Source organism: Passer domesticus, chromosome 3 (genome assembly GCF_036417665.1).
Source record: "Passer domesticus isolate bPasDom1 chromosome 3, bPasDom1.hap1, whole genome shotgun sequence".
NCBI lineage: Eukaryota > Metazoa > Chordata > Aves > Passeriformes > Passeridae > Passer > Passer domesticus.
Window position 1 is genome coordinate 57,297,315 of NC_087476.1, and position 14,248 is coordinate 57,311,562.

At 41.9% G+C, this 14,248-nt stretch overlaps 1 protein-coding gene across 2 annotated transcripts; it reads right to left on the reverse strand.

Annotated features, from left to right (window-relative positions):
- Positions 1 to 31: 31 nt before the first annotated feature.
- Positions 32 to 8,568, reverse strand: ACAT2 (acetyl-CoA acetyltransferase 2). 2 transcript variants are annotated; one of them, XM_064413273.1, is made up of 9 exons: positions 8,374 to 8,568; positions 8,150 to 8,284; positions 6,826 to 7,007; positions 5,887 to 6,004; positions 4,989 to 5,132; positions 3,835 to 3,957; positions 2,992 to 3,146; positions 823 to 933; positions 32 to 276 (listed from the first exon to the last, which is right to left on the reverse strand). In XM_064413273.1, exons 1-9 carry the CDS (start codon positions 8,420 to 8,422, stop codon positions 109 to 111), a joined length of 1,185 nt encoding a protein of 394 aa, XP_064269343.1. In that variant the 5' UTR covers positions 8,423 to 8,568; the 3' UTR covers positions 32 to 108. The 2 variants fall into 2 exon arrangements, with proteins under 2 accessions (XP_064269343.1, XP_064269344.1); XM_064413274.1 differs by lacking the exon at positions 8,374 to 8,568 and having other exon boundaries at positions 8,150 to 8,351.
- Between the last annotated feature and the right edge of the window lie 5,680 nt (positions 8,569 to 14,248).

The window sequence follows — 14,248 nt, forward strand, 5'->3', positions numbered from 1 at the left end:
TACTTTTAGGCAAAACAAACAAAATGTGCTGTTAAAATGTTATTAGAAGTTTATTAGTAAAATGTTTCAAAGCTAGTTCACACTAGCTGTTCATTCATTCCCTCACATTTATCTCTCAACGCACATGGCTATTCCCATTCCTCCTCCTATACAGAGAGCAGCAACACCACGTTTCCCACCAGTCCGTTCCAGTGCATACAGGAGAGTTACAAGGATGCGACAACCAGAGGCACCCAGAGGGTGGCCAAGAGCAATAGCTCCACCTTGTACATTGATCTAAAAAAAAAACCAAAACACCACATAGTCAACATTTAACTGGCTTAGCTGATTTTCAACATAAATTACTTCACTGGGATCTAGCCCTTAAATATTTGTGAGCTTGAAACCCCAAACTTCACTTCATACAACAAAGTGCATATGAATGCAACAGCTGGTTATAATCAGTACTTCTGCAAGGGTGCTGTCTTCACTCTGAAGCTAAGAGGTGAATTTAGGGAGAATAATACCCATACTTTTTGCCATCTCTGAAAGAATACTGTGGCAAATAAAATTGCAGCAGCAATTTCAAGTTCTGAATTAAGTATGATTGAGCAGTTGCCTAGATTTGTATAAAAAACAACACTGGAGCTTGTTCAGCTGGGAAACTGCTAGCAAAGCCAGCGGATAGAACAGTGTGAGGAAATGCCTGCTGGGGCTCCCACCCTATTTGCTTACACCAAAGGCATTGCAAGAGAGCTGTGTTCATCCTTACAATCCACATGCACAGTATGGGACAAGTTTGAATTACAGGAGGCAAACTAATGCCAGCGTACAAATCATTACCTTTTCTGGACTGACTTTCAGTTCCTTTGCTATTGCAAGAGACAGTGATGCAAAGGCTTCATTAATTTCAAACAGGTCAACTTGTTCCAGAGTCCAGCCAGCTTTGTCAATCTGAGAAAACAGTGCAAATAAGACCTTATTATTTTTTAACTCTTCCTTAGCACCAGAGGAAGTTTTTCCTAAGATGCGAATTAGTAGAAAGAAAACAATTTTTTATAGCCAGTGTTGATGACAGAATTCTTGAAGACTACAGGCTTCAGTGTCAGACAAGTCAGTACAATGAGCTGTAATAATGCTGGCTGCTCATAAAAATCCTGACTGATTTTACACGTTGTAGCAGTGTGGTGCAATTGTGAGAATCAAACTGTACTTGGTGTCCTTACTACAACAAGCACTGGATTCAGAAGCAGGCTTTAACAGATTAAAAGCAATTTTTTTAGTACATGGTCTGACTCCATTAGGGAGTCTCTGTTAACAGAGACTTTTACACAGGAAATAGTGAGGTGTCAACCATTAGTGATCAGTGCCACATCTGATCTGTCCAGTCTCTCTAGCCTTTACATTGAGAGGTGGCACTTTAAGCTTTTCACAGGTGACTATTCTGGAAGATGGTTTGGCTCATGTTTTCACTTGAGAAACTTGTGATGCAATTGCCTACTCTGGTACAGGCTCAGGCATGTTTCACATGTGTACATTTTTACTTCCTGTCACTTTGTTTTTGTAACAGCAATACTTTATCAGCAGAATCATCACCACTGATGTTTCACAACCTAGGCTGGCCAGACTGGCACACCTCTGAGGCTATAGTCAAGGAGGAGAGCCTTTTTCTATAGATAAAATAGACAGTATGGAGTATCCCATTCTTCTGGGAAAAGCTTGGGATACACAATGTTACTGTAACACTTAATGTATAACATAGTCATTCTCTTAGTATAAAGTGCTACTCTAAAATTCTGAAGTGATAATACATGGAGGGTCTGAACATTTGGTAACACACATTACAAAGCTTAATCACAGAATCACAGAATGTGCTGAGTTGGAAAGAACCCATGAGAATCATCGAGTTCAACTCTTACATAAATGGCCCATAAAGGGATTGAAGCCACAACCTTGGTGTTATTAGGACCATGCTCTATGAAGCAGTGTGCTCTTTTTCATAGTATGTATACAGTTTTAAGTAAAGCTTGTCTGTCCCACAGTTTATACTAAAACTGTATTGTATATCTAGTTACTGCACCCTTCATTTAAAAGAACAGTTTGAGATCTGGTAAGAAAAAGCTTTAGCATTACAGTTCTGATTTTCTTGTCAAAAGCCACAGAACTTAAGTTCAGGTCAGACCTCCACATCACCAGGACATTTCAGAGGTGAACAAAATAAGGCCTTTCCACAGTATTAAAAAAGTAAGGAACATTAAAGCCAATCTGTTCTTAGCTCTTTTCATGCACACTTTCATAGCTAAGCTTTAACAAATAATCAGCTGGGGCTGCTGTGGGTTATGGATGTGTTGGCAAGCAGTGTGGTACCAGCAGGGCTGCTCACTGGGGCAATGAGAACCTTGTCCTGTGGACTGAGCACTGAGCACATCAGTGGGTGCAGTAATGCTCTGAGCATGTTAGATGTGGTTTTGGAATGCACCTTCCTGTTTAGTTACACCTGAAAGGAATCTGTAAGCTCCAAGCTTTTTACAGTCCAAACTGAAACACAAAGGGCACTGTCCCATTTTCTAATGCAGATGGCACTCAGTGGCCCTTCCCTCAGTGTTCTACTATTGCAAATACATTCAGGCAATGATCTGAAAATTAACCTGGCCAGACACTGCATCAGAACTGTATCACTGAATTAGGTTAGTTAGGCACATGCCTGAAATTTGATCTTCAGCCTCCTAGGTTATCTACGTACCTTTCCACAAACCTGACTAGTTTATGCTCTGAAGTCCATTTATACACACCTGCATTTGGGTTTTCTTTTCCCAACAAGTAGGTACTAGCCTCGTAGCACTAGGACTCCTAATCTTATCTACTACACTACTTTGAATCTGTTTTTTACATAGTTTATTTTTTTCCTACTAAGTTTTCTTTAGAACAGGGCAAAACCAAGACATGGCCAGAAAACAAAAAGCAATTAAAACCAAGAGTTTTAGTATCATGGATACATGGATGAGTACTTACAGCTTTCCTTATTGCTGAAATGGGCCCTACTCCCATAATAGATGGATCTATACCTGTCTGAGCCCAAGATACAATCCGAGCCAAAGGCATAAGACCTCTCCTAGCAGCTTCTGACTTCTTCATTAGAAGAACAGCTGCAGCTCCATCATTTAAACCTGTGGAATAACAAACAAATTGTATGTATTTGTTGGACTTTATGGCTTTTACTGTACCACTTTCTCCTGCTTGCATAAAATTACAATCTAGGCAAAACAAGAATCACAAATAATTTACTGCTTTAGGTTGGTACTGCTCATACCAGCCAAGTTTGTTCTCTGCCACAAACACTTGAAACTATATTGCTGTAAATGTGACACATTTGTGATTCTATTTGGAAAGCAGCAGGTGGAAGAATCAAAATAAAATCTGAAAAATAAGTACATCAGACTTGTTAGGCAGGCTTTGAAAGGGGCAGCATAAGGACACAGAAAGATGTTTAAAAGCTGTTTGTGGTAGTTCCACAGGATTCATTTTCAAACATGAATTGTTAAGTTTTCCACTGTCCAACCCTGCAGTGTCAGAAACCCTTAGACAGTTTTAAAAGGAAATACTCCTTCCAGCTATCAAATATTGCAGTTATTGTCCAAACTCTTGTATTGTTTCAGAGAAAACAAGGAAACAAAAGATGACTCTGTAAAGAAATCCCCCACCACGTCTAAAATGGAGTTCTACCTGTGTAGTCAAACACACTGCCATTTCCTGCAAAGCAGTGAACACACAGCAGCCACACCCTCGCAGACACCCTGCCTTGAGCCACAAGCAGCTACTGTTCTTTTCCATGTCATTCAAGCCAGATGGACCAACCTGAAGCATTAGCTGCTGTTACTGTCCCAGTTCCATCTGTCAGGAAACAGGGCTTTAACTTTGCCATTGTTTCCAGGTTGCTCCCATGTCGAGGGTGTTCATCTATTTTAACTTCTATAGGACCTGCAAAACAGAGCATTATCCTCACCAGAGTGTCTAATCACACAAACACATCTCAAATGGAAAGACAGCAAAAACAACATGCTGAGTGGGAATATACACCATATTCCTTTCAACCAACAAGGCATTCTTATGCTGGAGACAGCTGCCAACTCAAGGCATTTTAACAAACAGCTGTAACCCTCCAGGTCCTTCTAGCAGGGCAGACAGCTCAGGTCTTCTAAGACAAACACTAGCTGTCTAGTTGTGCAAAAATCAGTCTTGTTCTAGCTGTTCCTACCTTCTCTTTCAGCAGAAGGCTGTATTTCAATGATACTTCTAGTAATCTTGATACAAACAATAGTCAAGTGTCACTGAATATTATCACCTAAACTGGTATCATGAAATAGTTTGTAGCCAGCCTAATGCCAGGACGTTTTCTGCAGGGCCTGTTCAATGGAATTTTTGAAGAACTGATTCTTGATTTCTTTTTGGAAAATTCAGTTTTTGCATGTACCTCACAAGGAGCTGGGGAATTCCCCTGCTCTAGAAATAGACCTTGGCTCAAGCATTGTAATAGGTGTGTTTATATCCCTCACAAATCTGGAGAGAAACATACCCATTGTATGTAACCTGACTACATATTAACTAATAACCCCAATTATTGTCACTCTGTATTTCACTAGATGAGCAAGGTTTGCCAGATCAATATGACTGTTTTAAGTTTGGCGCAGCAGGAGTCTTAAGAAAATGAAAAACACTGATTTTGGTACCATATCAAGCCTATGTTAAGTCAGTGCTTTGTCTAGATTGTTATTCTATCTCCAGTGAAACACACTAGTACTGTTTGCAGAAAGCTACACGGAGATATTCCACATTTCCATTGCTTCTCTCTTATTTAAAACATAACCACTGAAAGCTGAAAAAGAGAGTAACAGGCCAGATGCTTACAAAAAGGCTGTGTAAGTGGGAAACCATCCACTGATTACAGGAGACACAGCAGAAAATAGACTTTTTTTCCTTAAAATCAGCTCTCATTATCCATTTATACCTACCTTTTTTTGAAGGTACAAGAACAGGAACAATTTCTTTTGTAAAATAGCCAGCTTTCTGTGCTGCCTCTGCCCTGTTTTGTGACTCTACAGCAAGTTGGTCTTGTTCCCCTCTGCTGACTTGCCACTTCTTGGCCACATTTTCAGCTGAAATGGGAACAAAATGCAAACTGCCATCAGGAAGTACCAAAATTTTAAGTTGCAAAATAGTAAGCACAAATGTAGTCATTAATGTTTGCTGTAGCAAGCACATGAGTTCACTGAACTGTTTTCATTCAGATTTCCTCATTCTGTTTACTCATTATTTTCTAATGGATTTTCACTTGAGGGTGAAAATTTCTGTGTGGGATCTCCTCCCAGATGATATTATCAAATTAAATACAAATGCAAACAAGCTTTTGTAGTTTATTGCTTCTCTAAAGTTCTCATATCTCTACAGCCACTTCAAGCAAGGAAACAGTTCTGAAGTCACTCTGTTTCATAAGCAGGGTCTGGAAAAGCAGTTGGCTGACCATGCCAACCAGGGTGCAATATCCTGAAGCTGCAGAACCACACATCTCCACAGGACACTTTACGGAACTCCCCCCCCCACTGTAAATCTGTGCTGCTGAATGCTCCAGTTACATACAGGGATTATTTTATTCATATTTTTAATTTCTCAGATGTAGAAGAGGTGCAGAGAGATTAGCTCACACAGAAGAAAAACCCAAAGCAGCAGCTTTACAAACAAAACAGAAAATGCCTTCAATGCCTTTCAGTATTATGTATTTCTTTTTTCTTTTTCATGACTACAACATAAGGACAGCTTGAAACACATTATTTGTAACTTCAGATTTCTGAAATTTCCCATCAGTGAATTCCTGCAGTTGACCATTTCATTTTATGGACTGTCATCACTTACCTGTTATGCCCATGTGATACTGATAAAAAGCATCTGTAAGGCCATCAAGGATTATGGTGTCCTGCAAGGAAGCCTCTCCCATTCTGACCCCAGCTCGCATGTGAATGACGTGAGGAGCCTGCAAAAGCGTATTTTGAAAGGAATGAGATGTTTACATCTCCAGTACACAATTCAGACCACTGCAGAGACAGACCCCTGCCTGTTGGCTGGAGGTACCCATCCCAAACCCTGGCAGTCTCTCCAGCTGCCCGATCTGCCTGTCCCTCCAGAGCCTGCCAGCTGGCATCCCATATGGCCTGTGCATTTCCCTGGAGACCATCACACTGCAAGTGTTGTTTCCTCTCCACAGACCAAATCTATCATTCCTGAGCCACAGGGCTGTAGCTCTCCCATCCTACTAGCCTGCTCCAGGTAGTTCCCAATTGCACTCTGCTGTCAGGGAATGTTAACATCACTTTCAGCACAGGCAGCTGAGCCCTGGCAGAAGAGGCCATCCATTTCTTGGGAATCAGATCACCATCTCAGACCCATTCCTGAATACAGCCTTGGAGTGAACACCTCAAAATAAAACTGCTTTGCTTTCTTTCCAAGCTCTAATTTCATGGCAAACAATAACATTTTTGGTTATTCCTTCTCTGGGCTTCTTACAATACAAAAATCCTATTCTGATGTGTCACAGGAAAATCATTTGCCACAACAGGGGTAGATGGAAATTAAAAGGGAATTTTAAATGCAGTGTTTGCAGGGCACGTTTTCAGTAGCTGCAGTATGAAGTCTGTTTTTAAGAGAAGTGTGCTACTGAAGTCAACTGTTGCATGTGTAAATTTGTTTGCAAGCACAGTGACCCTTTTGATCTGCCTCCAGGTAATCCAGGGTTTCAACATCGGGCTCTCTGCTCCCAGGACAGCAGCACAATGTGAGTCTAACCCTCTGCTTTACCTTGCTCATACTTTCCATGCCCCCTGCGACCACGACGCTGGACTCTCCCATCAGTATGGACTGAGCAGCCAGACACACAGCCTTCAAGCCCGACCCACAGATCATCTGGCAGCTCCAGGCGGGCACGGAGTACGGGATTCCCGCAGCCACACTGGCCTGCCGCACAGGGTTCTGCCCAGCACCTGTGGGAACAGGCAGCGTTTTGCTTTTGTCTGTTCTTAAAAACACAAATGTCCGCCTTGTCATTGTTCACATCACCTTAATTCCACAAAAATTTAGAGCTCACTCCTACTTTTAGCTGGTGGGTAGAGAAGTGCCCAGCAGTAGTCTCTAAACAGAAACCTCTCTCATTTATATTGATCAATAAATACCTGCTACTGATAGTTTTATATCTACAACTCTGCTTTTGATGCCAAGTCAGAGGAAACACTACTTCAGATCAGCCCTAGCCTGTTGTATGTGTAGGATGAGAAATCATTTAAATTGCTGCTTTCTGAAGAGTTTCTTTTTGACATCTTCTGTACATCACCAGCAGTTAACTTTCCCTGAAAGTTCATATGGAAACCAAAAGCACGACTATGCACAGATGGACCTGAAAGCTTCCAGTCTTTGTTGTCATCTTGATGGAGATAATGGGAGCACTATATTCAAAGAAAACAGTCTTCATCTGCATCTCCCCAGGCCAAAGCTCTTTGTACACAAAGAAAAGGACAAGGAGAGCACATTATTCAGCAAGCTGAAAATACAGAGAAATCTGAATCATCTTTAAGACAAAAAGATATATTTCCTTCCTCCACATTTAAAATACAAAGCTACCTATGATTCTACTGATTAAACATTACCCTGGAAAAAGCAGGAGCAAGTTCAAAACAAACAATTCCCTGCCAGTTACATTTTCATTAAATCAAAATATTTGTCTCCAAACAAGTTGCACCACAAGATCTTGCAGGTCAGTCCTGCAGATAAGCACAAACGCAGGCCTAGGTCTTAAAATCTCAGAGTTGTCATTAGTTAGGATGTTAAATTCAGCAGCTGAGATGATCAAGGTGAGAAGGATGCTGTAACAAAGAAACTGACATTCACACATACGCTGTTGGCTATTTCAGGGATTTAAAAAAAACCCGTACTATCCCCGACAACATCCTTTCCAAAAACCCATCCTTTCGGTCGCCTAGAGCGTATGGAGAAGCAGCCACGATGTCTCTCAAGTCCTTTGTTAAGGAACCGTGTTCCCACCGGCAAGGCAAAACGCCCTGGCAGGTGAAACCTGAGCGTTTCCACGGGACAGCCCCGAAGGGATGCTGCCCATGCGGGCGGGCCGTACCTGCGGTGAGGACCTGGCCCAGGATCACCTCCGACACCTCCTCGGGGGCCAGCCCGGCGCGGCGCAGCACCTCCCGGATGGCGGCGGCGCCCAGCTCGTGCGCGGGGAGCGACGACAGCCCGCCGTTGAAGGACCCTGGCAGAGGGGACACAGAGGGACAGCGCTCAGCACCGGGACACCCGCCCGGCCCCGGCGGCAGCATCCGCCTCCCGCCGCTGCCTCACCCACGGCGGTCCTGGCGGCGGACACGAAGACGACGGGATCCGCGTTCATGGCGGCGGCGGCGGAGGGCGCGGAGCGGAGCGGAGAGAGCCCGAGCGGAGCGGCGGGGGCGGCCGGAGCGAAAGCGGAGTCGGCGCCGGTCCCGCCCCGGTCCCGCCGGCGGGCGGGGCGGCAGCGCGGAGCCCGAGCCGGGGATTCGCCGCCGGGCTCCTGAGGGCAGCGCGGGGGCCGGGCGGGCGGTGGCGTGGTCCGGCCGGCCCCTGAGGCGATCGATGGGGCGGTCTTGGCCGATTCCTTCCCGGCCCCTTGCCTTCCCTCCCCCTCCCCTCCCAGCTCCGCCGGGGCTGCCGCGGTCGGGCACTTCCCCGTGCCCCCGCTCGCACAGCCGGTGCCTGCCAGCTCCGTCTGCATTATTTATTCACAAAACAAAGCGTGCGGGTCAAGTGCTCTCGTGTCATATCGTGGCTTTAAGGACAGTTTGTTTATTTCATGACGGCATTTCTTAGGATCTGCGTGAGCAGGGAGAAAGAATAGTGATTTGAATAAATTACACAAAACTGCATATCGCTGGTTTGATCTGCTCAGCAACTGATGCGCAGAGACTACCAACACCCTTTTAATATTTTTAATATTTTAATGTTAAAATTTATAATTTAATATTAAAATATTTAAATATTATATATTTTAAGATTTTTATTCTTTTTCCTAATTTCAGGCGAAGCCTGACATCTATATTTTAAACATACATATACATATACACACACACACACATATATATATATATATAGGTATAGGCAGTGCTCCGCCGCTGGCCCAGAAGCGGGGGCTGTTCCCAGGCTGGTCCGTGGGAAGCGATGCTGCAAGGGAAAAGGCGAGGTAGCCTGGAAGGACGCGGCGCTGGCCACCGGCGCTCCTGGCAGCCAGGGAGCTGCAAGGAGAGGAGGCGGCTGCAGCAGTGGCCGCAGCCCACAGCCGGACGGACAGGCAGGAATGTTTGTCTGCGGGGAAATGTAGGTGGGAAGCCTAGAGATGCGAGGTGGGAAGCAATAATATTAAGATATCTGGAGGAAGAAGGGACAGAATAAAGGGAGGAATCAAGAAAGTAAGTCAAAGCAACTAAAAACAGTTTTTAAAAAAAATTACACGGGCTGAAATAACTGGTCTATTGCACAGCCTTCATAGCCTTGATCTTCAGTCCTTTCTCTTTCCTTGCTTATTCACAGATACCTGGCCTAAGGGACACCAATGAAAGAGGCAGCTGCATTGAATTTGCATCTGAAGGCCAAGAAGATGGTTAGAAAATGTGCTGTTGCTCCTACCTTAGCTACAAAGTCGGGAGACTGTTTTTTTTTCAATCCAGGTGGTAAAATTCTGTAGATTTTCACAGAGAGAACAGAAGTACAAATTAAGTCCTAAAAACACACAGCATGTGATGACAAACATTGACAAACATAAATGTGGTTATATATGCAGTGAATGCACCAGTACAACTGTGGTCACATCCTGCACGTTGGCTAATCTGAACTTGGCAGTATTAAATCTGCATCCACAAAATGCATCTGAAGCTTCTGTGAGGGCACAACGAGCAACAGGAGCACTACGATCCCTGAGTTGGATTCTTCTGACTCCTATCAGCCTCTACTCTTGCTTTAAAATGTAAAAAACTACAGCATTACTAGATAGGGATAAAAATCCTACTTCATTTATGGAAAGCAAGATTGGCCTAGATTTCACCAATAACTCTGTTAAATCATGCTGTATGACTCCAACACTCAAAATGCATTCCGCCTTTTAGGTATTTTGGTCTTTGTGAAGGATAAGGCCTAAGCAGAAAACCATGTGTTCTTCAGTTACTTTGGGGTTTCCAGCTTTCAGTAAGAGATGAATCCTCTCAGATACTTTCAGGAAAGGAAATTGCTGGAAAATCCCACAGGAAGCTAAATGCTTAGGCAGACTGATATACCAGTCTCCTAAGATGATGCATTAAAGGATGCATTAATTGGCAACATTCATGCAGCACTGCTTTTCTTTAATGATACTGTGCACTCGGAGCAGCTGATAAAACTGGAAAAAATGTAAGATTAAATCTGGAGGGGAAAAACATGTTTTGTATCTTTTCAAAAGGCTTTCACTAAGCAAATAGTAGAACTAACATAAAAGCAAAACTCAGGAATGTAGGATTTTAAGCAATACAGTGATTGTTTTAGAAAAATATTGCACAGTTCCTGAGCAAACCTGCATGACTGAATGTAGTCCCTGCACATTTTCAAAATTCAGTAGAGTAAGACAGACATATGAGGGCAGCACCAAGTAACCTTGTTTATCAACTGTACCATACACCAATATGTCATTCTTAATGCAATATTTGACTGCCTACAACTTAAGACCATTGATGGAAATGCAAAGTCAATAAGGTGAGATGAGATCAGATTAAATGTCAGCAGGTGCTCAAAGTACACAACTGACACTACACCTGAAGTAACCCTTATGAACAGGATTCTCTTGAATTTAAAACTATGCAAATATTGAATTGAAGATAAAGAGAGGCTTCAGCCCCTTCCCTCCCCACAGTTCACTAGCAGACAGAAAAAGTTCAGATATGAATCAGCCTTAGGGCCTTCAGTAGTTAATGTAGTTAATGAGCAGCCTAATACTCAATAACAAACTACTGCCCTATGCTGGTACATTTTGCCATTTCTCAGAAATCTAAACTCTGGGAAATTAAGTAATCAATTCAGAACAGAACTCTTACCTGCTATCAGTTGCACAAAGTTTATTTACTACTTTGCTAAGAACACAATCAAATGGACAAGTGCCTTCGATGAAATACTCAAGGTGCAAAGATTTTTGCATTTTCATTTGCTAATGGTGGCTCCGTTTTATTAGAAATCGATGAAAAGTTAGAGAATTTCAGTGTTCACTGATTTACTCTCCTGCTAAAGAACTTTTTTCTAAAACTGACTTTTTAAAAGATCAGTATTGTTACCAAAATGCAAAGCCCTTGCTTTTTTTTCCTTAAATCTGACATTTGGTCAATGAATATTGGCAAAACCAGGTTTGTTGGGAATGTGATTTTAATAAAAAATAAGCTGCACCTCTTAAAGGAAAAAAAAAAACCCAAACAAAATCCAATTACTTTAAATCAATAAATCTCAATATGAGATAATTCTATTTTTTAAAATTGATTTCACAACTTTCCTCTCTAGTCTATAAAGTCTTATACACAAATATTGCTTATACACTAATATCTGCTATGGGAACTCAGGCTTCCTGGACACCTTTAGTACTTTAAGACCTTTCTTCATGTGTAGAAAGACTATTAATTCTTTCTCCAGGTTTTCTTAGCAGTGGACTGACATTCAGTTGTCTATGAGTAGGTTCAGCACATAAGGCATGTTTTAAAAACAGACAGACACACTGTTTTCCCAGTGAGGTAAAGAGCTACATTTTCTAAAATTTCTCAATCTCCCACCTGACTGACAGGATCCTTGGAAATCAAGGCAATGAAACATCCTTGGCTGTGTTTTCCTTCAATCCATTTTTGTAAGGCAATGTTCGTAATCTAATTGGTGCTTAATTAAAAAATGTAGTCTTCCCCTCAGACAGGAAAATATTGCACTACTAAAACTATCTTGGTCTTTCTATGGTTAAAAAAAAAAAAGGTATAGTAAACAGCTGAGCTTATATCCTTAGCAACTGTATGCACACCTGTACTCCAAATGCAAGCTTGCAGTATTTATCAAGCATCTCCAAAAATGAATTTGAGTCTCTATTTGGTTGTAATTGTATCTAGATGGATTATCAGTCAGGGGGTGTCTTCAGGACAGGCTCTGGAGTTCACTCACTATATACATATATATATATATTGCTGTTAAATTGAAAGTATTTATTGCAAGAGCTTTCTGAAGAAGTTTCTTTATCTTGCTATAAAGATGTAAGAAAAACAGGTGATAATTCCACTAGGACACATATAAGCATTTTAGCAGGGGATATAAAGACAATGTTAAGCCTGCAGCCTTGCATTCAGGAAGCTTCTCTAAAAGAGAGAGTTTTCTGATGTCAAATTTGGGCTTTCCACAGCTAGATCTTTACCTAGTAGTTACCTGAAGGACCTCTCTGTAACACTTTCCTCTCAGTGCAATCCATAGATTTTATCTTTCTCCCATACCTGTAGGCTGCAGCAGCCTTTTCCAGTGCTCCTGAGAGCTCGTTCTCTGCTGCAGATATACCACAGGTTTGCCGTGCTCCATCTCCTGTCCTTGCAAGTCAAGGACAGCCTTTGCAAGAGCTGACTGGCCTTTCTTCAGTTCCTGGTGTTTCAAGGTCCTTTAAAATACCAAGAGTATGTACAGTACTCCAAACTTTTTTTTTTTATTTAACTTTTGAAAAAGTCATTTTTTTAATGTAATTTCCCCCCCCCCAATTCCTCAGTTCCCTGACTTGCAGACTAATTTTTTTTACAAGTGTTTTAGACTTTTTAGACTAGGAAGCATTTTCCCTCAGAGCCTGCCAACCCCGGGGACAAGTAGCATCTCTCAGAGCTGGGAAACATTGTAGTATTTGTGTTGGTCCACATGGCTTCCATGTGAAACCAAGGGGTGGAATAGAAACCCAGAACTGAGCCAGTAAAACCAAGGAGGAGCCATCCAGTTAATGGACAATTAAGTTAATGAGTAACACACGATCATTTAAGGAGCTTAAAACTTGGTGAGCTGTGCTGCCCACTCATTCATAATCTGATTCATATTCCATTTTATCATTTTAGGTGAATCAATATATGTATTTGGCTTTTGTGGTGATGCTTGGACAGATCAGGACATGCCCTCTCATCCAAAAACCAATGCTGCTGCTGGGGGTTATGATACCACCTATTACCTGGAAAGCTAATTTACTCCAGTTACCACACTGCAAACACAACCCAAGGCGCGTGTCGACACGTCTGACCCAGCAGCACCAAACAGTCCCAGGTTAGTTCTCACTGTGTAATGTGAGGTGCAAACAGAACAAAAGAGTACTTCAGTTAAAGGTCCTCTTCCCAAAAGTATCAGAGGACTGGTTACCAAATTGTTGCCCTTATTTCCCAAAACAAAAATTTTAGGTGTAGCTTGATAATGCATTTACCAACTTGAAAGTAGAGAAGGAAGGCAGCCCAGAATATTAAGCTCTGCAGGCTGATTTCACTTATCTCTACATGTCCCTGGCTGCCTACCTCTTGCTCAGCTAGCATATTTCCCACAAATGTAATCTACACTTGTAAAGATAAATTTAAAATAACTAGGTGCTGACAAGGAGTAAAAAATGCAGGAATATGTGCTGCATTTTTTTTCTATGTGCTCATGAACACAAACAATTGTGGAGGGTTTACCATCCCACACCTTAGAGGGTATCTGAGCTAGACCTTTAACTGTACTGCTGAGAAGACACAAAGGAGGTTTGGTTTGTGAACATAACAGAAAGTAGCCAAACTCTAGACAAAGTACTGTGAGATCTTGAGTTTAAATCACCTCTGATACACAGAAAATGTTAGGTATGTTATACACAGAATAGAAGCCCTGCATCTATTTTATGTACAAAAAGTTTTAATTTCTTCTCCTGCTTGATTTATATGCATTTTTAGTATTGTAATGTTTACATTTGTACACAAGGAAATCAAGTAAATTTTCTACATTAACGTTCTTATTAAGGCCTAGTCTAATGTGTATCTCTCATGCTGCCATATCCTGGGCAGAAGAACATTCATCTGTTAATTTGTGTTATAGATGGTATCATGAATGCTTAAAACAAATATCTGCAAGAAAAGCAGGAACAGGTAATCGCACAATAATCACAGTATATCTTTTTTCACTTTTAAATGAGGTAAGATTTCAAAAGCATTTA

Coding starts and splice junctions, on each gene's coding strand:
- ACAT2 (XM_064413274.1), bottom strand. CDS start 8,351: ATGCTGCCGCCGGGGCCGGGCGGGTGTCCCGGTGCTGAGCGCTGTCCC. Junction 6,005..6,825: donor GCATGGAAAGTATGAGCAAG/GTAAAGCAGAGG, acceptor ACGCTTTTGCAG/GCTCCTCACGTCATTCACAT. Junction 934..2,991: donor TTTCAGCAATAAGGAAAGCT/GTAAGTACTCAT, acceptor CTGTTTTCTCAG/ATTGACAAAGCTGGCTGGAC.